This window comes from Ailuropoda melanoleuca, chromosome 10 (assembly GCF_002007445.2).
Source record: "Ailuropoda melanoleuca isolate Jingjing chromosome 10, ASM200744v2, whole genome shotgun sequence".
Taxonomy (NCBI): domain Eukaryota; kingdom Metazoa; phylum Chordata; class Mammalia; order Carnivora; family Ursidae; genus Ailuropoda; species Ailuropoda melanoleuca.
Genome location: NC_048227.1, coordinates 8,008,751 through 8,031,603, shown reverse-complemented (window position 1 = coordinate 8,031,603; position 22,853 = coordinate 8,008,751). Strand labels below are relative to the sequence as shown.

Below are 22,853 nucleotides of genomic sequence, written 5' to 3'. Positions count from 1 at the left end.
AGTGGGTTTTTATTCTGTTTTCTTCATTGGTTTTGGGGATATTGGACCAAAGTCTGTTTTTTTGTGGTTTTTTTTTTTTTTTTTTTTTTAAGAATGTAAGTTTACAACATCTGGATTCCCCAGGGCCTGTCCTGCGTGCTCAAGTGCCCTGTAGGTCAATCCCAGATCTGGTAGTGGATCACTTCCATTTCATAGAGGGGGACACCGGGGGCCCATGGGCTGGGACCTGTGAGCCCTGCCCCTTGCCACCTCTCACCACCTCCGGGCTGGGTCTGACGAATGAACCTGCACGAAGGCTCCACTGTGGGGGTCTCTCCCCAGCTCAGGGAGGACAGCCGGCAGGCAGAGCAGGCTGGATGGACTCTGGGGGTCTCTAGGCCCACTGCTGCCCAGCAGGTCACTGCCCCCAACCCTCTCGCCTTGGAGGGCCTGGTCGGCCCGTCTCCTTGCCTGGTACACCCAGGGGCTGAAATTGGGGAGGGCACTTACACGGCCCGGGTAGCTCTGCAGGAACTTGATCTTCTCAAAGAGCTTGATGTTGTCTGCGCGCAGGCTGTCCAGCTCACTCTGCAGGGCCTGGATGGTGTGCTGGGCCAGGCGGTTCTCCTGGGGGCAGGGGGGCATGCGGGCAGGGCCCGAGGTGGAAAGGGTTGGGGGAGAGGCTGCCAGCCTGGCACAGGTCCTGCTTCTCTACCCAGAGCCCCTTCTTTGCCTGTGGCCATCTCCCTGACCTTCTAGACTCTGGCAAGTCCCCTTCTCTTCCTGTGACCCCACCCCAAGCAGAAGACAGATTTGGGGCCACGTCTTGTTTGTTTGTTTATGGTATCATCAACCTTTGAAAGAACTATCGAGATGTAATTCGTATGACAAACCTCACTGTCTTTGGGTATAGGATTCTGTGTTTTTTTTTTTTAAGTATGTTCGCAGGGAATATAGTGAACCGTCCCCGTGATCTCATTCCACAATATGTCTATTACCGCAAAAGGAAACGCCAAGTCCATCAGTCCCTCCTTCCCCTCCCCCTGGCAATCACTGATATTTCTGTCTCTTTTGATTTGCCCCTTCTGGACATTTCATATAAATGGAATCAGACGCTATGCGGTTTTACTGTTTGCCAATCCAGGAACAAATGAAAGGGGACCTCATTTTTCAGCTTATCCAAATGCTTAAGTCGGGGTTTTCTTCATACTGCTAACAAAATCCAAACAGGACTAAAAAGTACACGCTAGTAGGGCAGTTCCTCCAAAAAAAAAAAAAAAAAAAAGGAAGCATAGAATTATCCCATGATTCAGAAATTCCACTTCTGGGTAGCTACTTGAAAGAATTGAAAGCAGGGACTCGAAGAAACTTCTGTATGCCCATGTTCACAGCAGCATGGTTCACAGTAGCCAAAAGATGGGCGCAAACCAAGGGTCCCTTGATGGATGAGTGGATAAACAAAACTCGGTATAGAGTACAATGGAATATTGCTCAGCCTTAAAAAGGAAGGACATTCTGACACCTGCTGCCACATGGATGAACCTTGAGGACATTCTGCTCAGCGAAATACGCCAGCCCCCCAAAAGACAACTACTGTGTGATGGCACTTACACGAGGTCCCTCGTGTAGTCAAATTACAGAGACAGAGGGTAGAGGCGTGGTCAACCAGGGGTGGGGGTGGGGGAGGAACGTGGAGTTAGGGCTTAGTGGGGAAAGAGTTTCAGTTTGGGAAGACGAGAAACGCTTTGGATATGGATGGTGGGGATGTTTGTACAACAACGTGAATGTACTTAATGCCCCCGAAATGTGCACTTAAAAATGGTTAAGACGGTAAATTTTATGTTATGTGTGTTTTACCACAATTTTTACAGTCAGTACCTGATTAAAAAAAAAAAAACACCTAGATTTTTAAAACAAAAGGTAGAAGGCTATAAAACACTTTTCCTTCCACTTAATCTATTTGGAAGGCCTCCTTTTAAGGGCTGTCCAGTGCTCCATTGTGTGGCTGTCCCTAGTCCCCGAGGGGAGTGTGAGTGTTTCTAGTCCCTGCTGTGAGGGGAGCACCCTCTCGTTTGAAGTCTCTTGCCCTGGAGCCCAGATCACAGGAGGTCCCACTGGAGCTGGTCCACCCTTGCCACTGGACCAGCAGCAGGCCTGGCCCACTGTGGGCACTCAGTGAATGTCAGCCTCTCCCCGGCGTGAGCCTGGAGGCCCCATGGGGGGCAACTGTGGGTGTGGAGAGGAAGAGTCTAGAAATTCCATCATCAGCTCAAGCAATAACTCTTCGAGAAGGATGGTAACCTTCCTGGCTCCTGCTCGCACCAGGAGAGCTCAGGGATGACCTGGGCTGGCTCTGGGGGATGGGGAGTCTTCCAGGCTGGGACAGCAACCCCTCCAGGTACTCTTCTGGTCTGTCACCAGGCTCTCTGCAATCCGATCCAGCGTCCAGTCCCTCTGTGGGCATGCCCTGGCCTGGGCCTTTGTGTCCCGGACATCCCTTTCTCATGCTCCTTTCACTTCCTCCCTGACCCCCTCTCTAGTATCCTGTTCCCCCTTCCAGGACCCCAGCCACCCTCCTGGCACCGTGTCACCACAGGGACGCACCTCACATTAAAGGTCACCTTTGCAGACCACCCCTTTCTCGTGGCGCCCCTCCAGGAAGGCCCCCAGCCGGGTACTCTCCCAGTCCCACGGGGCTCCTCAGCGTTTCCAGATCGTTCCTCCTTACAGGGCTCAAAGACCTTCCTCTCTCCAACCTGCCCTTGTCTCCAGTCCCCCACCTGATTAAGACGGTTCTTCCTGGACGAGGGCGACCACTCTCCAGTCGTCTTCCCAGGCCAGGTTCTGTCCTAAATTGGCTGCTGAGTGACCCTTCTTACCCTCCATTCTGACAGTGTCACTCCCTTGCTTAAATCCTTGGGTAGCCCGCCAGCCTGGCAGTAGGGCCCTCTGTGTCTTGTTCCTGCAGGCCTGGCATAGCCTTTCGGACTTGTTGGCCCCCTGTCTCTGCTCACATAGGCTCCTCTACTTTGAGTGTCTAATTCTTCTTTCAAAGCCCAGCGTGGCATAACCTCCTCCAGGAAGCCCTCCCTGACTGCACAGAACAAATCTAACCCCTCTGTGGTTTACAGTTTGTGACAGCTCTCTCTGCCCCCAAGCCTGTGTGTCCCCCACTGTGTCCTCAGGTCCGGGGGGCATAAGGGAGGGAAGAATGTGACTCACAGCCTCTAGCTCCTGGTTCCGGGCACGGAAGCGCTCCCTCTGGCTGGAGATGATGGACAGCAGCGAGTCTACCTGGCCCTCGGGGAGGGTGCCACTGGATGGTGCTGAGGGTCCTAGGAGGTAGGGGAGAGTGGCTTGGGGTGGCAGGAGGCAGAACCCACCAGGGGGTCCTCAGGTCAAGTTGCCCCAGCCCAGAGGGAGCTCTGGCCAAGGGCCATGAGGTAGAAGTCATAGGTATCTGGGCACAGGAGCTGAGAGGCTGGGGAAGGGAAGGGGTGTCCAGGGGAATCGGGATCTAGGAGGCGAGGGTCCTGGGCAGCCTCCCTGCCCATACTGTTGGAGGGCCCCAGGCCCCCGCTCCTCAGTACTTGGATCTGACACCCCTGGATCTGTTGGACTAGGCCCTCCCCCCTTCCCCCCGCTCCTGGGGAAGTGAAAGGACACTGGAAGTACTGGGAAGCCGTGAGAGCCTCCCTCCAGTGTCCTGGCAGCAGCCCCAGGTTCCTCCTTGATACTGATGCCAGAGGAGGCCACCTCCCCGCAGCGCTGGGAGCTCTCGGGCTGTGTCTCCGTGCTGAGGCCTCCCTGGGGAGCTCACTACCGCCCACCAGCCACCGATAGGCCATTGGAAGGGCAAAGGGGGCGAGGGTCCTAGGTGGGGGTGTCAAGCTAAGGCATAGGAGGGCAAGTGGTGGACCCAGCCCCCCTCTTTTTGGTGGCTGCTGCGTTGCTGGGCTGGGGAGCCCTGACCTTGTTGGAGGAAGGGGAGTGCTCTTTAGGGATCAGGGCTCACACGGTAGCCCCTCCTTTCTCCTTTCCCTGCTCCCGCCCTGCCCATCGCTGTGTCGGAGACGGGCCAGCCCCTCCTTACCATAGAACAGGGCGGTGGCCTCCTTGATGGGCTCTGGGATCTTCTCCAGGCCGTGCTCAGCTGCGCCCTGCAGTGGGGGCAAGAGGTGGCCGGCTGCTCTACGTGCCACTGAATGTTCCAGGGCGTCAAGCAAATGGGGGTAAGGAACAGGTGGGGTGGTCTGGCGGCAGGATTGGGCACCCCAGTGGCCACAAGAGGCCTGGAAAGGATGCCTCCCGTGGGCCCCCAAAGGGAAGGCTGGGCCTTGGGTTGACCCTGAGGCGGGAGCTCTGTGGTAGTGATGTCACGGGCTCCTCGGCCCTGCCGGGCCAGCCCAGCTGCTCTCTCCGAGCCCCATTTCTTTATCTAGAAAATGCGGTGGGTGGCAGAGTGACCTCCAGGGGCCTTCCAGGACCCCCGGGCCTCAGGTCCTCTAGCTGTGGGATGGGTGGGTCATCCTGCCCGGCTTCTGCCCACAGCTCGCAGGGCAGAATTCCAAGCCTGCGCCTGTGCCCTATGGCCCGGTGTCCCGAACTGGGCCTTTGTGGTGAAGTGTGCAGGCAACACTCAGGCTGTGGGTGACAGCCCTGTGGGCCTTGTGGGGGCGGGTGGACACCAGTTGCCTGAGGAGCCGGCCGGTTAACCTGTGAAGTTTTACTGGGTAAGGGCTCAAAGCCAGGGGTGAGTGGGGAGGGGGCAGGCCAGAGGGGGCGGGCTCACCTCGGCGTCCGGCCGTTGGATGGACTGAATGGTACTAAGGTCCTGCTCCAAGCGGGCGATCAGGTCCCTCTGCTCAGCTGCCGTGGCCGTGGCCTCGGTGACGTGGACTTGCAGCTCTGCGCAGCGCCCTGTGCCAAGGGAAGACGTGGCTGTCAGAGGGAGCCTGGTATGGGCCGTGGTGCCTTCCCCACTCTCCTCTCCAACCCACAGTGTAAGGGACCGCCGTGAGGCCAGCCAGCAGGGCCACTCCCGGCCTGAAGAACTCAGTACGATCCTGAAATTCTCTAGGCAGGCGAAGGAGCCCAGGGCAGGGGACCCATTCCCCCCTGGCTCTGCCCCGGCCAGCCGGGAGCCTGGCCAGCCCAGCTAGCCCCTTGCTTTCTCTAGGCCTCACTTTGCCTCTGTCAAGCAAGGCAGGAACGTGGTACCCAGCAAATGCCAAGTTTCTTCCAGGGCTGTGCTCTGGCATAATGACCAGAGGGAGGGCTCAGGGGTAGGAGTGGGGGAGAAGGGAGGTACGGTCAGGGGTGGGGGGCCTGCTTTAGATCCAGCAGGAGGTAGAGGGGGTCCTGCCTCTGGAGCCGACACCAGATTCACTTGGCCTCTCCGCCAACAGGCTCCAGCTCAGTGAGGGGGACGGGGTGGCCCCCCACCCCCAGGAATCCCCTGATCCACAGTCTTTAAACCCCCCCCCAAGTGCCAGGTGTTGTCTTTGCAACAAAAGCCAATCCAAAATCATTCTGTATGGAGACCTTCCTGTCCTTTCGGAGGGTGGGAGATGTTGGGAGAGTCTCCCAGTCCAGGCCTGGGGGGGGGGGTATCATCAGCAGCCAGTAGCAGGGAGGACAGTGGGTGCCTGGGAGCAGCCCGGGTCTCAGTTCTAAATGGCGGCGGCGGCGAAGGTGGTGGAGGCGCGGTGCTTCGGGGTAGGCGGCATGGCCACCAGGGGGCACTGTGGCACCAGAAATGCCCAAAGGCTCCAGGCCAGGGGCAGAGTCAGGAGGATGGCCCCGTACCCTCCCTATCACCACGTGGCCTGCCAACCTGGCCTTGGCTGCGCTCAGCGTCCTGAGCTGGGGCGGGGGTGACGCTGACCTCACCCCCACCTGCTCTATCTCCTGGGTGCCCGCTACACGCCAGACTCCACATCTTGCGACAATCCAATCAGTCAGAAAAGGTGATCCCCATTTTACAGATGAAGAACGGAGGCCTCTTGGTCCGGGACCAAAACCCAGGGTGTCCCCTCCAGGCCATGTGCAAGCCCTTCCCCGACAGCTGGGTGGCGGGGTGGGGCTCTGGCCTTCAGGCTGTAGACTGTGGGGATAGGAAGGCCGGGGTGGAGGTGCAGGGAACTATGGTGGGGGGGGACCAAAGTCTAGCTGGAGCGAGCCCTCAGCCCCAGAGGTGTGCCCACAGTGTGGTGTGGGGGCCCGAGTGCCACATGAGGGGTAGGTAAGATACCAGCAAGAAGACTGCTTGCACTGCTATTTCACCTGGCACGGTCTTGGTCAGGCCCCTGCAGTAAGAGGGGTGCCCGTGCCTGCGCACTGCTCTGGGCTGCCCCAGCCGGTGGGTGCCAGGCCGCTTTGCGGAGCTGGCCTGGACGGCTTGCCCCAAATGCTGCTGCCCCTGCCCCCAGACACTGGGCTAGCCATCGAGGGGATCTCTGGGGGGAGCAAAGCTGAGAGTCGGGAGTGGCCATCCCTGAAGAGGGGGCTCTGAGCAGAACTGAGGGCTGGCCGCCTGCACTCCCAGCAGACACGGAGCTTGGCTACCCATGAGACACGGGGAAGGGGCTGGGTGAGGTGGGGCGGCAGAGGTGATGGGGCGAGGCTGAAGGCAGGCCCCGGGTGTGGTGGGATACCAGAGGCTGCCGAGGTGGGGCTGGGAGCCCAGCTGGACCCTAGCAGTGAGCTGTCGGTCCACGCTGGGGGGACGAGAAGGCCAGGCAACTGCCCGTGTGGGCATCCACCCCAAAGGAGGGGCCTCAGTTACAGACCTTGCTCGGAGACCCTACCCTGGAGCCACTTCAGTCTGCTCTGTCGGGGTCCCCTGGCTGCCACTCCCTGCTTTCCTCTGCCTCCTTGCTGGGGGAAGGAACAGCAGACCAAGAAGTTGGGGGGCACCTCTTCAGGTGGCCACTACCAAGTTGTCAAAGGAGGTCCTGAGCTGGACTCTGGCAGAACCGGATTTGGATTCCGGCCCTGGGCCAAGGCAGTAGAAGGTACTGGAGGCCGTTGTGACCCCTTTGTTATACAGAACCCAGGAGGTGAGGCCTGTGCCTGGAGCTGGTTCCCCAAACGCGGAAGGGGTGAGCAGCAGCATGGGCTGGGTTCCGTGAGTAGGGGGTGCTAGTGGAGCCGCTAAGGGGTCCTGTGGATGGGGGAGCGGGACCCAGGGCCTGAGGCCAAAGATGCAGGCTGGGGAGAACTCAGGGCACCCCCCCTCCCACCCCGCCATGGCAGCGAACATGGAAGCCCAGAGACAGCCATGGTGAGAATGGCCAGAACCTTCAGGAACACTGACATTTTCAGGGGTGTCCCAGAAAAGACCCAGGGAGGAGGTGGCAGGAAGCAGGGGGAACTTAGGTGTGTCACGGTGCCAAGTTGAATAGGGACAGTGAGTAAGGAGGGGTCGCTGGGGTCTCAAGAAAGGCTGAGCAAGGAGATGGAGGGAAGCCTCTGGTCAAAGTGGTGGTGGAATGGGGGAGGTGGCAGGGGAGGGACCTAGGGACAGGCCCATTCTGGACAGATGCCAGATGGCGCAGCATGGAGTGGGGCGGCGTGCTCAGGAGTACGGAGCATGCAGAATGCGGTATCTAACAACAAGGGGAAAACCTACGGAGAAGGAGAGGCTGGGTGGGGGCAGGTGTGGGGGAGGGAGTGACTGACAGACGAACGCTAGTGGGATAGAGAGAGGACCCCTTGCAAGGTGGCCCATGTAAGACGGGCCAGACAGCCTCCCCCTGTGAAAGTTCGTGGGGTCTTGTCCTTTGGGGAGAATCTGGGAAGGCTTCCTAGGGGGTGTACTGCACAGAGGGGACAAAGAAATCAAAGCAATGTCAAGGTCAAGACTTAAGGTCAAGGCACGATTTCCTTTTTTTTTTTTTTTTANTTTTTTAAAGATTATATTTATTTGTTTGCCAGAGAGAGAGAGACAGCCACCACAAGCAGGGGGAGCGGCAGGCAGAGGGAGAGGGAGCCCGATGCGGGACTCTACCCCAGGCCCGTGGGATCATGACCTGAGCCGAAGGCAGACTCTTAACCGACTAAGCCAGCCAGGCGCCCCAAGGCACAATTTCGGACTGCGGATTGATTAAATGCAGAAACTTATCACAACTGGATGGCAGGCCTGGGGTGTTGTGTTCACGGCTTTCCCGCTGGTGGGGGGCCCTGCCTTATTCAATCAGCCCCCTGCTCATCGCCCGCTATCTCTACACCTGTCTGTCCCCACAGGTGGCCAGAGATGAGTGCTGAGCACTCCCGTGCCTGCGGGTGGCAGCCCCTCGGTCCGGGGGCCCAGCCAGGGTCCTCCCTCTCTCCTGTGGCATCGGCTCTTGTGCTTCTTTCCACAAGCGCACGGAGCGTGTTGGGCTCTGCTGTGTGACACACACACACACACACACACTCCCCTTGACTCTACTTCCCCTCCTGCAAAACTCTCCACAGAAGTTAACCTGTTCTTGTGTCCACAACCTTAAACCTTTCCCTTCTGACTTGGATGCCCACTACGCCACCTGTCCTTGCCAAGGTGGCCAAAAACCCCGCTCATCGCTGTGTCCTCAGCCCTCGTTTTCCTGACCCACCGGCTCCTGGCTTCCAGGGCACCACGGCCTCTCGGGCCTCCTGCCCGGCTGGCTGCTCGCTCTCCTTCCTTTGCTGCTCCTTCTCCCTGCTGAGCTCTCAACGCTGCGGGACCCGGGCGGTGTCCCCACAAGGCAGTGTCCCCACATGCTCTCCTGTCCTTCCCTCCGGTCACTTGGCGTGCCACTGAAAGGTGGTGACTCTCCAGCGTGTCCTCCAGGCCACTCCTCTCCCTGAGCTCACTGCGTGGAGTCCAAACTGGTCCAAACTGGGGCCTGATCCCTGCCCCTCAAACCTGCTTCACCCCAGCAGGACCCCTCTTTGGACAGCCTGGGAGGTGGTGTCCTCAGGGCTGGGGAAGCAGTGGCTCAGCCCAAAGCCTGTCCTCGCTCTTCTCTATCCCTCCTTTCCTCTAATCTGTCTCAAGTCCTATTTTGGGCTCTACCCTCAAAATACATCCAGAAGCCAATCACTTTTCACCACTGCACCACCTGGTGCAAATCATAGCCTCTGGGCCTTATGGCAACAGGCTCCTCACAGATTTGCCTTCTTCCACCCTTAGCCCTGCAGTCTAGTCACAAAGCAGCCTCCAGAGAGAGCCTTTTAAACAGTCAGATTAGACCACCCTCTGTCCAAACCGTCCAATGGAGCCTACGTCCCTCAGAGTAACAGCCAAAACTCTGCAACGGCCTGCAAGGCCCCACCTCCTGCCCTGCCACTCCCTCCTCTCTCTGGCCTGGTCGTCTACCACTCTTTCCCTTGGTGGTTTTGCTTCGGCTATTCAGTCTCCCAGGCACATCTGTACCACAGGACCTTTGCACTTACTGTTTCCCCTCTGCCTGGGATGTTCTTACGTCAGGCATTGGCATCCCCTCCCCTCTGTCAAGACTCTGTTCACATGTTACCTTCTAGCAAGGCCTACCCTGACCACTTGATTTAAAACTTTAAGCCCTCGCCTTGCTCTTCCAATTCCCCTTACCTTGTTTTTCTCCTGTAACGTTGACCACTGTCTAAGGCACTACGTAATTCACTTACTTATTCGGTCTACCATCTGGCCTCTCTGAAAGGCAAGCTCCTTGTTTGTCCCCTGCTATGACGCAGATCAGTGGCACGGTTAGCCCTCTATGCCATCAGCTGATGGGCTGAGTCCATACCTCCTGGTGGGGAAACACCCATTCATTTAGACAGAAGGTTGCAAAGGGATTCCCGGGGCATGGCCTCCCGGGCTGGGTCTGAGCTGGGGGGCACTTTCTTCCCGGCTGGGATCCCTGTACCCCGAGCATGGCTGCAGCCGCTCTTCACTACATCTGGTCAGATGGAGAGAACAAGCCTCAACTACAGCCACTGCTTCCAGAGTCAGCTTTGTTCTTCCCAACAGTGCAGCTGCCCCCCGCCCCCGCCCACCCTGCCCGCACTCAGGAGCTGGCTCTTCCTCTGACTTGCTACATCGCTCACTCTGTGCACCTGCTTCCCCTCACTCCGGGGTGCTCTCCCCGCCGCCTGCAAATGTCCTTTCCCATTTTAAGGCCTGGGCTGTGGTTCTGCACGGCTCTGTCTCCCCTCTGGGCTGGGAGCGGCTTGAGGCTGCCGGACTCCCAGCCTGGAGCATGTCCCTGGCACAGGGCAGTTCTCAGTGACTATCTGCTGACTATGCCCGGGAAGGAGCCCCCGGACTCCTTGACTCAGCACTGTTGACATTTGGGGCCACATCATTATTTGTTGGGGGTGGGGAGACTGTCCGATGCCTTGTAAGGTGTTTACCAGCATCTCTGTCCTCTCCCCTCTAGATGCCAGTGGTACCACCCTGCACGGCGGTGACAGCCCCAGATGCCTCCAGACGCTGTCAAGTGCCCCGAGGGGCAAAGTCACCCCCGGTCGAGAACCACTGTCCCAGAGAATCTACTCTCCTCAAACACGAGAGACTCCTGGGCTTGGGGGTCCCGGGGTGGGGAGCAGCCTCACCAGATGCTCCAGTCAGATGGGCCTCTAAGAGGAAGCCTCCTCTTGGGACGGCCCGCCCCCCCCCCCAACAAGACTGAGGCGCAGGGAGGGGCCTGCCTTCCTGTCTGTGGCCCAGCCCAGCGTGGCGGCTTCAGCCACAGAGGAACTGAGACTTGCATTTTTAGCAGAGGCTGGAGCCTGTGGGGCGTCACTGGGCGTCACTGGTGGTGGTCAGGCCGTGGCCGCCGGTGCCCTGGCTAACCCGCGCGAGCGCCTGCTCCCGAGTCGGGGCTCCTCCGGCTCCAGCACAAGGTGGAAACGGCTTTGACCCGAGGGAGCTGCCCCAGCCACCAAAGTCGGTGACATAACAGCCACAGCAACCGCCACCACTGACACGTCCTGAGTGCCTGCCGTGGGCTTTGGGCGCTGTAATGAACAGTCTACAGGTGTCATCGTTCGGTACCCCCCCCCCCCGCCCCCGGCAGCCCTGCGAGTCTGGCAGTATTATATCCCCTCCACGGAGACAGAGATGGAAGCTCAAAGAAGCTAAATCCCTTCGTTCTCTCAGAAAGGGTTTCCTGAGCTTGCCTAGAGCTTGCCCAAGGTCGCCCGGCAGCTGGGAAGAGAAGACAGACGTGGGGGCTCGAGCGCATTGCCACGTGACCACACGGGAGGGTCCCGGTGCCTCACTGCAAAGCGAGCGGGGTCCTCCAACTTCACTCCCCGGAGCCCCCCACTCCGCTGTCCCAAACAGAGCAGCCTTTTACCCGTCCACAAACCGATTTCTTGAAAAAAGAAAAAAAGGCCCTTCCTCTCGACATTCCGAGAGCCCAAGCTTCTTGGAAGAGGCAGCTGCTTCTGGCCCGTCCAAGCCTGGGCACGCGCTGCGCCTCCCGCTTCCACGAACGTGGCTCACCCCACCCTGCGGGGGGCCAGACGCAGGTCAAGGGTCTGGTGACCAGAAGCCCCCCCCTCAAAACCAACATCAAATCAGCTCCCCAGAGTCCTCGGGGTTCTCAGCTCGCCCCCACGTCCCTGCGCAGGAACCAATGCCATGCCCAAGAGGAGACCAGCAGGCCGTGTGCCCCCCAAAGCCAGCACGCTAGGGACTGTGCAGGAGGCAGCAGTGTACCCCAACCCAAGGCAGCCACTGGGAGGCCCTTTCAAAAACACAGGCAGACAGGCTCACAGCTGATGACTCGCCCACTCTGATGATTACTGCTGACCCTTGAACAACACAGGTTCGAATCGCACGGGTCCACTTACACGCGGATTTTTTACAGTTCCCCAGCGTAAATGTATTTTCCTTATGATTTTTTTTTAAAGATTTTATTTATTTATTCGACAGAGATAGAGACAGCCAGCGAGAGAGGGAACACAAGCCGGGGGAGTGGGAGAGGAAGAAGCAGGCTCCCAACGGAGGAGGCTGACGTGGGGCTCGATCCCAGAACGCCGGGATCACCCCCTGAGCCAAAGGCAGACGCTTAACCGCTGTGCCACCCAGGTGCCCCCCTTATGATTTTCTTAATCACATTTTTTTTCTCCCTCTAGCTTACTTCATTGTCAGTATATAGTATATTATACGTATACATACAAAATATGTGTTCGGCGACTATGTTATGGGTAGGGCTTCGGGTCAACAGTAGGCTACTAACAGTGACGTTCTGGGGGAGTCCAAAGTTTTACGTAGATTCGCGACTGCATCAGGGATCAGCGCCCCCGATTCCTGGGTTTTTTCAAGGGGTGGCCTTGGCCTCTGTACTTCCTCTGTACAAGCTCCGTCATTTTGTTCAGACCCACTTAACTACAGGGAGAGGGAGGCCACACACAGGGAGGCCATGACTCTGCCCGGAGCGGGGGTTGCAGTCAGAGCATGAAACTTCGCTCCCTTCTGTGCCTCGGGAGCTGGCCGTTTACAGAAAGAGTCAGGCCTACGAAACCATGTGTAACTATAGTTTGGCTTAATTAAATCTCACTTTAAAAGCACCAGGGGAGACTTTCTGGGTTAAAAGGCTTTGTGCCAAGTGTTCTTTATTTTTTTACATTTTATATTTTAATTTAGTTACCAGATCTTTAAAGAGGGGGGCATACCCAAACCAGTCATTGGAAAAGCAGCAGAATGTTAGTGGAGTCAAACTCAGAACACAGCTCTGCTGGTTTTATCCTAATTTCTCCCATCTGTCGGGGCAGACATTGGGGGACAGCTCTGGCCATGCTCAGGTCCGAGCGACCCGATGAGACTCAGGGCTTCTGGGAGCGCCTGGTGCTGGCGGGAAACTGTCCTGTGCTCGCGGGGGCTTCTCCCACGGGAGGGAGGAGGGCTCATGCTTCTGTACCACATGTGGGAGCGTCGCATTCTGAAACCTACAAATTACTGCACGACAAACCAACCCCCGCCCTGTCACACATCGGTGAGGATCGCGAGTCTTTCCCAACCTTCTAGATTTCAAGATGAGAAACCTCTTCAGTCACGAGCACATGGGCCACCTAGCAGCCAACTCTACAGAGCTCTCTTGCCTCCAGCCCCGCGCGCTGGCTGGAGACCCCTTCTCGGGAGCCCGTACATTCCAGAAACCCACAGACACCGTTTCCTCCTTCCACTCACTTGCTCGCGTTACCGGGTACCCCAGGGGGCTTGTCTTTGACATCAGGATTCAGGGACAAAGTGAGAGACGCTCCCCCCTCCCCCCACGGCCGCCAACACACACACACAGAGCAGGTTAGGCCAAGCCACTGGTTGGGTGCGGGCTGCCCTGCAGGGGTACCTGGCCGCGGCCCCCGGGCACCCGAGCCCCACTCAACTGGGCCGCCACCATCAGCCTGGCCCAGCGCCGTCGGCCACCATTCCCGGTCCTCGCGAGCCTGCGCGACAAGCGATGGTGTGCTCATTTCACAGACAAGGAGGCGGACGCCAGGAGGGTCAGTATTTCAAGGCTACTCAAACAGGAAGGCCCACGACAGCAAGCAGGGACTCAGGCCCGGCTGGAGACGCGGTGGAGGGCCTGCCCAGACCCCCACGCATCCGACCCTATGCCAGGCCTCTGCGGCCACCTGTCCGGCGGCCCCACGCGACCACAAGCACCGGCAGGCGGAGGGATGTCTACCTCGGCCAGGCAGCTCCTGAGATGCCCTTTGGACCCAGAATGAGAGTGTTTGCTGCTTCTCTTCAGGCCGGGGCACTTTAAATAAAAACAACCCACGCAGTCTTGTGTTTGTATAAAAGATATTTACTTCAATTATCACACCTAGGGTGCTAGTGAATAATAATAATACATGGTGTGAGTTTCATACAGTGATATTGCTTCTCCATATCATATAGGGACCGTTGTACAGTGCTGAGAACAAACATCGTATGGCTAACCAAGGACAGAAGGGACAACGCCAGGGGCCGACGGGTGCCTCCCCCACCCCCACGCCAGCTGGACCAACTTTTGACTCTTAATGTCGAAAACAAATAGCAAGAAAAAAAAAATGTTACCGGAGATGGGCCACAGCAACACAACAGAGGCTTCTCGAAGCTATTTGTACAAAAATGACGCCTTTTTTTTGTTGTTGTTGGTTTTTTTTTTTTTTTGTCTTTTTTTTTGTTTTTGTTTTTGGTCAATTGGGTCTCTGTGAGGATTAGAAAAAAAAGTCTGTGATTGTATTAACAAACGAGCTCTAAAAACATCTAAGACTTAGTGCGTTACAGAAAATATAAAATACTGCTAAAATGTAAAGACACCACGATACACTGCGGGGGGGAGCTGAGCTTATGGAAGGTATTCCGGAAGAAGTCCGCCACTCTGCGAGCGAGCTTGTCTTGTGCTGTGTTAGTAGTCTGGACAGGAGCGTGGCGCTACCCGCTCTCATGGCAAGTAGTTATTGCACGTTGCAAAGAGCTAGGTCTCACTTAGTGGAAAGGGATGCGGGGAAACCCACCTTTCCTTTCCTTTTTTTCCCCCCCACTTCTATTTTCCAACGAATCATTCTCAAATGCTGTCAGAATTTTTGCATGAATCCTCACGTCTCCAAAATGCACAGCATTTTCCGAGGGGTCTCGGTGGGACAGGAGATGCCCGTTTTCTCAAGGAAAGAGGCAGAAAACGGCTCAAGAGAGAGAAATGCATAGACTAATTAGAGAGAAATGAAAACCCTTTGGTGGGGCGGGAGGAGGGATGGGGGTGGTGATTTCATCGGAGGGCTTGCTTTCGAAGAGATGAGAACGAGGTCGGGACCCCCCCCAACGATTTCAGAGAAGGGAAGAAGTCATGGCCCGGAAAGCAAGGCGGGGGCTTGGGGGGCCCTCTGGGAGCGGCCGTGTGGCCCCACCTGGACTTCGGCCTGCAGGGGAGCCCCCTCCTCCTAGGCCCGGGAAGCCAGCCCCACCTCACCTTCACACCTGATTCGCAAGCAACGTGTTCCCCCTCCACGCTTCACCGCATCAAGGGGGAAAGGGGCTCCCCCACCCTGCCGAGGGTCCTCAAGCCACAGCCGGACTCGGAAACACTGTTGCCTCGCAAGATGGTTTTGACCCAACTTCGTAGGCAAGGGGAACAACCAACAAGAACGACAAGAAAAGCCAACAAAACAGAGCAACCCACGCGAGCCTTGCAGGAAACCACTCTCTCCCTCGGAAGCTGTGGTCTCGACCAGGCCGCCGCGCCCGCTCTGACCAGGGCTCGCTGAGACTTCATGAACCCAGAAGGCTTACCAGAGGCTCTAGGAGGCTTTGGGGAACTGAACTTTGCTTTTCTAAGTCTGTAACTCCTCACACGAGTGTTCAACTCCCTCACTGAAAAGGTTAGACGTGGAGACCACCAGTTTTTGAGCGGTTACTCTGGAGCCAGAGGTCTGATTCTGCTGGAGAAGCCCCCTCTGCCCCCCAGTCAAATCCCCAGACCCTTCGGTTCTTTTCCGGGGAGGGGGGGTGTGTGTGGGAGGGGAGAGGGCAGGAGGCAGAAGACAGTAACCACCGGAGTGATAGCAAAAAGCATTTATAGCAACAACAACACAAAACAACAATACACTCCTGATAAGAACTTAAATGATTAACCTAACAATAAATAGAAGAGGATAGAAATAAATTTTTTTTTTCTTCTTCTCAAGGAAACATCCTTTTATAATTACCCTCACGCACACTGGCAGGTCAGTAGCAGTCAATCCAACTCAACAAGAAAAGGTTAAGTGCTGGAAGGGATGGCTGTGGTCTCACGATCGGGAGGGTTCTTAGCTGCTGAGTCGACCGCTGAGCAAGGGGGGGAGGGGGGGCTGGGGAGGCCTGTTTTCCCTTCAGTTCATGAACGAACAGAACTACAGTGAACACCCACAACCTGAATCGTCCTGGGCTAAAGCTTACTTTGAGTTCANTGCCACCCAGCCAGCGGCTCCCGCCCGGGGCCTGTGGGCCCTGCGCACCCAGCACCCAGCTCGGTGGTCAGCGAGAGGCAGGCTGAGCAAGGGGGGGAGGGGGGGCTGGGGAGGCCTGTTTTCCCTTCAGTTCATGAACGAACAGAACTACAGTGAACACCCACAACCTGAATCGTCCTGGGCTAAAGCTTACTTTGAGTTCATTTGGTGTGCAATACGTTCTCTCTTAAAAATGAAGAAAAATGATTTCTATTGCACAGAGCTTTTTACACAGTCATCTACTTAAGTGCTTTTCGTTTAAAGCGAACTACCAAAAAAAAAAAAAAAAGCAAGCAAAGAAAGCAAAGAAAAAAGATGGAAAAAATGAAAAAGGAGAGGAACTTTCAAACAAAAGCAGCCCCGTGCCACTTTTTCAATGCATCTTGCTGAATGGTGTCTGGTTTCACCAACGGAAGTCCCAACGCTTCCGCACACACTGTGCTTCTGATTATTGTCCATAGGGATGTAGCCGTGACATTGGGATATAAGGCACCTTTCCTTTCTGATCACAGAAAGCTTGATACATAGCATATAGCAATATTTTGTGGTAGAAATTAAAGCCTAAACACTACAGAAATGACAGTAACAGACTATACCTAACATTATTGGAGAAACTATAATGACCCATGGAAAGCAACCCAAAAGTTATTTTCAAAGGTTAGTAACGGGGTTGGGGAAGTACACATTTCTGCATAGCCTAATGCCTTTCTCTCGCTAGCCTTTTTTAGGAATCTTCGCCTACAATGCCCAACTTTTAAAGTTAGCATTCCGGAGGAGACTAGGCGCTTTGGAAATGTCTTGTTAAAGCTAAATGTCACTTCATGCAAAAATTAGAATGGAGATACCACAGACACCGTGGTCACAGGCTCTTTGGAGGGGAGGTGGAGGAAGAACAGCAGCAAGCCCTGGGCAGGTGCTGGCAGGTCCCTCAAGTGGGAGAGACTGGGAAGCTGCATTTCCTCCTTCCCTGGTGAGGACAGGCAGGGGACTCGGGCGGGGCTCATTTCCTGCCCGGCTTACTGCCCTCCACGCCCCTCCTCTGCCTTCCCGATTCACTCCGAGGGTTTGGGCCTCTGCTTTCAGCACATCTCTAAGGGTTCACAGGCTGGATCTTTCTGGAACTTTCCTTGGGAACTTGTTTCCTGGCAGCTTTCGTCTACAAAAAGGCAGAAACTGGTGGGAATGGATATACTGTTGCCAAACTGGGCCCTCCTCTCAGCAAGCGTGCCGGCCTGACCAACGTTCAGTACGCAGGGAAACGGAACTCTGTCACACCGGAGGCCCAGGCCACCATCTTGCCACTTGGGGTGGCAGCTCCGCCGTGGGGGCCCCCAAGGCTCCCCCGTTGCCACCAAGGCCATCATGAAGCCACAAAAGCACTGGGGGGAATTCCCGCTGTGGGCATTTCCTGACAAATGCCCAAGCGCCTGAAGACAGCACAACTCTTAAGTCTCTCACTTCCAATTCTTTTCCACCAGGAGAACACTGGCCACCAAAGAGGATGGACCCACGTCTAACCAGCAGCTCTGGGAGCTGGGTTTGTTTTCTGCACTGAGTAGAAACTGGCATATTCTTTTGGCAAGAGTCGTGTGATTGACGACTGGGTTTACGGACGGGAGAACACCATTTCCTCTCCCGTCTTCGAGACGCTTCCAAAGGAGGTCTCAAAGTGGAGCTGAAATCATAGCCTCCCTGTGCCAGAGACAAATAAAGACCGCGTTCCCCGACACCAGACAGAAATCCTAGGGAAGTGTCCTCACGTGGCCAGTTAGGGGCAGCCCAGGGCAAGGGAAATGGCTCTGACAGATCTCAACAGCTGAGCAGGAATGGGCAGAAAGCAAAGGCAAGACAGAGCAAGACCCTCTGAGGCCCGAGACCGCCCCTGCCTGCAAAGGAAACAGCTGTCAGAGCGTCAGGAACAGGTGGAAGTCAAGAGAAAAATCCATGTGCCTCGAGGAGCACAGCTGTCTGTCCAGGTTGTGCTCACAAAAGAGAAGAGGGAAAGCAGCCTGCCCACCAGGCCCAGACACACTCACGAACACCACGCTTCTAGCGCTCTCCACTCCTCCCACCCCCGAGAGCCCACTTGTGCCTCGTGCTTCTGAGGGGAGGGGGGTGAGGAGTCACGTCCCGTGGGAGCACAGGTGAGGTAGAAGGGGACAAATGAGGAGGAGTGTGCCGACAGGGAGGACATCCAGGGAGGGAAGCAGACCTCTTGCCTGAAGGGACGTGGCAAGCAGCCACCACGCTGGCCACACAGGCCCGAACCTCGCCTTACTACGTCTCCCCCGCATGGCGGGCTTGCTGGCCTCCCAAAGCAGGGGCTTGCGATGGCTAAGGGCAGACTCTGGTTTTTACAGGCCTGTCGAGAGGCACCTGTCATAGTGCATTTAAGGCAATGGCTGTTGTCCCCCAGCTCAAGATGGAGTAAAGTCACTACCACCGTTCCACTCTGCGCGCGTCCCAGAAGGGCGCGCATCTACTCCCCCTGACTTCTCTGCTGTCTTAGGTGAGGTTTGTTTTTCCAAAACGAGAGGGAGGAGAAACATTGCATAGAATGTCAATGGAGTTCATTGATCACCTCTGCGAGAGAGGGCAGGAGTTCAGGAGGAACAAAGAAACCCTTAGTCCACCTGCCTGTGGACTGAGCCGGGCGGGGGTGGGGTGGGGAAGGGGTGGTGGCGGTGACTCTTGTCCCAACCTCTTAGGGCGTGACTGGGGCACGATCTTGGGGCAATGAGCCGATGCCAGAGCTTTCCCTCGGATTAGAGTACAACCTGCCTTCTGCTTGCTTTGCTCACCAGCTGCACGACAGATACGGCTTGGGCCAGGGAGGCAGACGAGAGGTTTTCTTCCTCCTAGAGCTGGCCGGCCGGCCGGGCGCGGGGCGGCGGGGGGGGGGGGGCGGGTACATGGGCAGGGGTCTCTCACGGCCACAGAGAGCACAGAGAAACACTCAACCCAAAGCTCTGTCGCGGTCTGGGTCCGGACCACCGGTCCACATCGGACCGGCCGGTTCTTAAATGGGGAGAAAACAAAGATGCCGAAAGGAAGGGCACTGGGCAGGGAGGGAGGCCACAACTGTCATCTTTTTGCCTCAGTCACTCTCACAGACATAGTGGCTGTGGTTTGAGAGTAGTCATACGAGTCAAGATCCTGGCATTTCCTGGAGACTTCTGCAAGCCTGCGTCCCCGGGACAGTCTGCTGCCCACGAGCTACCTGGGTCGTGACGCTCCAAACGCAGCTCGGCTCTGAGAATGATCGAGCTGAGCTAGTTGGCTGCGGTCATCCTCTCTAAAGAAGGGCGGTCTGGCAGACAGAAATCCCAGAAATCCCAACTGATCCCGAAGTTCAAGGTGGGCGGTCACCTGGGAGCCAGGCGGTGGAAGCGAGCGGGCCCAGGTCTAGGACAGAACCGTACACCTGCTACCTCGGATACCCCACAAGGGAGGGTGGGTGGGAGCCAAGGGTCAAGAGGCTGAACGCCAACACTGCTTTTATACCGAGCCTCCACTTAGCCAGCTAAGTTATGGCAGAAACCTTAAGTTATGAACACCGCCTCCAATTAACAAAAAGAAGCCATTTAAAATGGTATAATGGAGCTTGTAATTAAGCGTTAGTGTTTTCTACGGAACCGTTTTCCCCAGGGGAGAGGTACAAATCAGCTTTTTAAACTGATGGAGCATAAAGAGGAGGAGGTCGGCTGCCTGTGGGAGCTGCTGCTTGGAATGCCAGCCAGCTGAAGGTAAGCCCCCCGAGAGGATGCTGTTCAAGGCACTTGAATATTGCTTATCAAGATGAAAGATCAACCCTTAGACTCAAACTGAGGGGTGCGACGAGGAGGGGGGATGCTCCCCCGACCCCCTGAAAGGTTTCTGTTATTTAGTGGCAGCTCTTAGAAGTATTACAGACAGCGAAAGCTTAACAAAAACGATCACAGGGTTGGGATCACAATTAAAAAAAAAAATAAATAGAGGAAAAAAAATACAAACACAGAACCGCAAGCAAACCTTAACCAACTGATTGTATCGAGCACCCAGATGTAAGTCTGGCAAAAAAGGTAGAGTGGAAATCAACAAAAACCTAGTCAAAAAAACAGAACAAAACAAAACACAAACAAACCAACAAAACCCAACAAAAGGGACTAAATTGCTTGGAAGAGCCAAAGTGGCTGTTTTAGACTGTTACTATGTGGCCACTAGGATGGACAAACCTATACTTTCTCAACTGCCTCGGATTGAACACCTTTGTAAATAACAGTCATGCCTTTAAAACTAAAACACTACCCTAACATTTCTGGTTAACTCCCTGCTTTTCTTTCTAATCAAAATCAGATATTCAGATTCATCACATACGATGACAAAATTCCCTCGAGGTTTTCGTGGAGAGGACACCACAGTACTGTCAGGGGCTCTGCTACTCACTGTCCTAGGGGGTCACTAATGCAAACTCGCTCTTCTGAATGCACCTGCATCGAGCCAGATGGTAATCTGCCTCCCCTTAAGCTCCTCCATTTTGAATTCTCTTCTCACTGAACCAGGTATCAAGTTCAGAGATGACCCGACCATCAAAAGACAAACAGCCTGCCTCCCAGCCTCCTAGAGCCTTCTGAAAACTTCTTATTCATGAAAAGGCATTGTCTTTAGTGTAGTGACTCTTAAATTTGTGAAAACTTGAACTAAGTGCTGCGGTTGCAGGTTAAAAGACTGTAAATGAACTACATAATTCCTAAAACATCATGCAAGAAATGTGGTTTCACATCTTACAGTCAAAGTCCTACAAGTTAATTAATACAAGCACACTGAGGTGTAATAGCGGGAGCATACCTTGAAAATTATAACTCCCTCCCACCCCCCCAAATCAAAAAAGGTAATATTAATTAAACTTAAGAAATAATGAATGCACCATTAAAATGCCATCCAAAGATGTTGACCTAAGACAAAGGTTTCAATGATACACAATACGGTCAAAAAGTTTTCAATCAGTAATATACAGTATGACAACTACATCTTGTAAATTATACCCAATACTGCCGGCAGTCTATCCCTCTAAAGAATATTTGCCCCTTTCATCCCTTCCTAACAATCAGATAATAAAATACAGCACCTATAAATAAGCAAAAAAAAATATATATATATACCGAAATCATCTATTGTTAGTTTAAAGATATGGCAATAAAGGAGTCTAAATTAGCAAACTTGTAGAAGCCATAACTGATAAAACAGCTTATTGAAAAAAGGTGGCAGTAATGCACTCTATGTGTGCACAGGTACTTAAGAAAATACACAGACGTATAAAATTGCACACACGCACACACGCACACTCTTCATCCACCTCTACTCTCACGCATATACACACAGACAACAGGAGGAATCAGAGACAAGTTAGACTTCTGATTTGTACTTAGACTGCCCTAGACTGTGCATAAAAGAACTGTTCCAAGAGGCAGAATGAATGAAGGGCCAATGAATGGTCTGGTCTGGAAGTGAAGAGCAACAACGTTTTGGTGTGAGTGTGGGCCATTTCTACAGGGGTGGGAGCAGAGCCCAGACTGCCACGTTCTCTCTTCTGCAGGGAAGGAAGCTTCCCACGACGTCAACAGTCCTCAGTGCTTGTGGTGGGAAGAGCGGGAGAGAGAGAGTGCGCGTGCGCGAGAGCCCTGCCCAGGCCCGGGGAGCGGCGGCCCCTGGTGGGGCTCAGTCCATCAGGCGCCCGGGAGAGTGCTGTGCGGTGTGCTGCCTTCTGTGCCAAGGAAGGCCTGCTGCCCACGCGGGGCGGGCCCCTGCGGCCCCCCACCTGCCTGCTGCCACCTCGGCGGCCCACTCTTTCCTCCTTGCTTTACATGCTCGCACGTGTACGCACTAACACAGACGTAGACACCATAAATTAAACAGAACGAACGGGGACATGCTACAGTTCTAACTTGTCTCCTAAACCTCCGAGATATGAGGTCTGATCAGCGTGCTCTGCGGTTAGAGGTTAAAAAGCAGATTATAAAATACCTAGATTCGGATCTTTTCTTTTTGTCCTGATTTGGCCTAGAATGGAGTGTATTAAACAGACCCTGGCCAGCAAAAGCCCAGAGTCAGTTAAAGCTATGGATCAATGTGCACTACATGTCAGGATTCTATTCACGTACAAGAAAACACTACGTCAGCTACCACAAAATCAGATAGTTTCCTGATGTGACTTCTTTTTGTTAAAAAATATGTGGAGTAAATGTGTTTTATTTTAATTCAAAGTTTCAAACGAGAAGATTCTTTACTTGAAAATATTTAGGAATCCAAACTAGTGTGTTTAGAGTCGGTTTGACTGTGCAATCTCTTAGTGGCAACTGAACAGCTACAAAAACTTTCTTTTTTAATTTTTCTGAAAAATCCCCCCTCCCCCCTTTTTTTCCTGGTTTAAGAAGATAATAGTGTATTATCGCTCTGAAGCCATTAGATGGCAGATAAAAAGCCCCCTTTTAATATGTGGGTTTGATTTTTTTTTTTTTTTAAAGCCCACACGAAAGAGGAGGGCACAAGGCAAAGCTGTAAGAGTTATTCCAGAACCTGTGGAAATCACTTAGGGCAATAAAAAAAACACTTCAGGGTACAAAAAAGCTCGACTACACATTTCCGTTTTCTTCCTTGAAAACACGACATAGATTGGGCTTAATGCTCCTTTGTTTTCTATATGCACCTTGGCCTATGGCGATTTTGCCCTGTGGCCCGCAGGGCGGTAAGTGCGCAACACGGTCCAGGCCGCGGAGTCGGCGCCTGCCCCTCTGCCCAGCCCAGCCCAGCCCAGCCCAGTGTAGCCCGGCCCGGCCCGGCTTGGCTCCGCTCCGCTCGGCCCAGCTCGGCCAGACTCGGCTCGACTCGGTTCGGCCCAGCTCGGCCCAGACTCGGCCCGACTCGGTTCGGCCCAGCTCGCCAGACTCGGCCCGGCCCGGCTCGGCTCAGCT

The 22,853-nt window shown here is 54.9% G+C and overlaps 1 protein-coding gene across 2 annotated transcripts in view; it reads right to left on the bottom strand.

Moving 5' to 3' along the window:
• CUX1 (cut like homeobox 1) overlaps positions 1-22,853 on the bottom strand; it is a 358,600-nt gene that overhangs the window by 3,673 nt on the left and 332,074 nt on the right. For both annotated transcript variants that reach the window (XM_034669961.1, XM_034669960.1), the window contains exons 15-18: positions 4,772-4,899; positions 4,073-4,139; positions 3,202-3,314; positions 490-606 (exon numbers count right to left, since the gene is read on the bottom strand). In XM_034669961.1, coding sequence (XP_034525852.1) covers positions 490-606; positions 3,202-3,314; positions 4,073-4,139; positions 4,772-4,899 — 425 coding nt within the window. The remainder of the gene's footprint in view (positions 1-489; positions 607-3,201; positions 3,315-4,072; positions 4,140-4,771; positions 4,900-22,853) is intronic.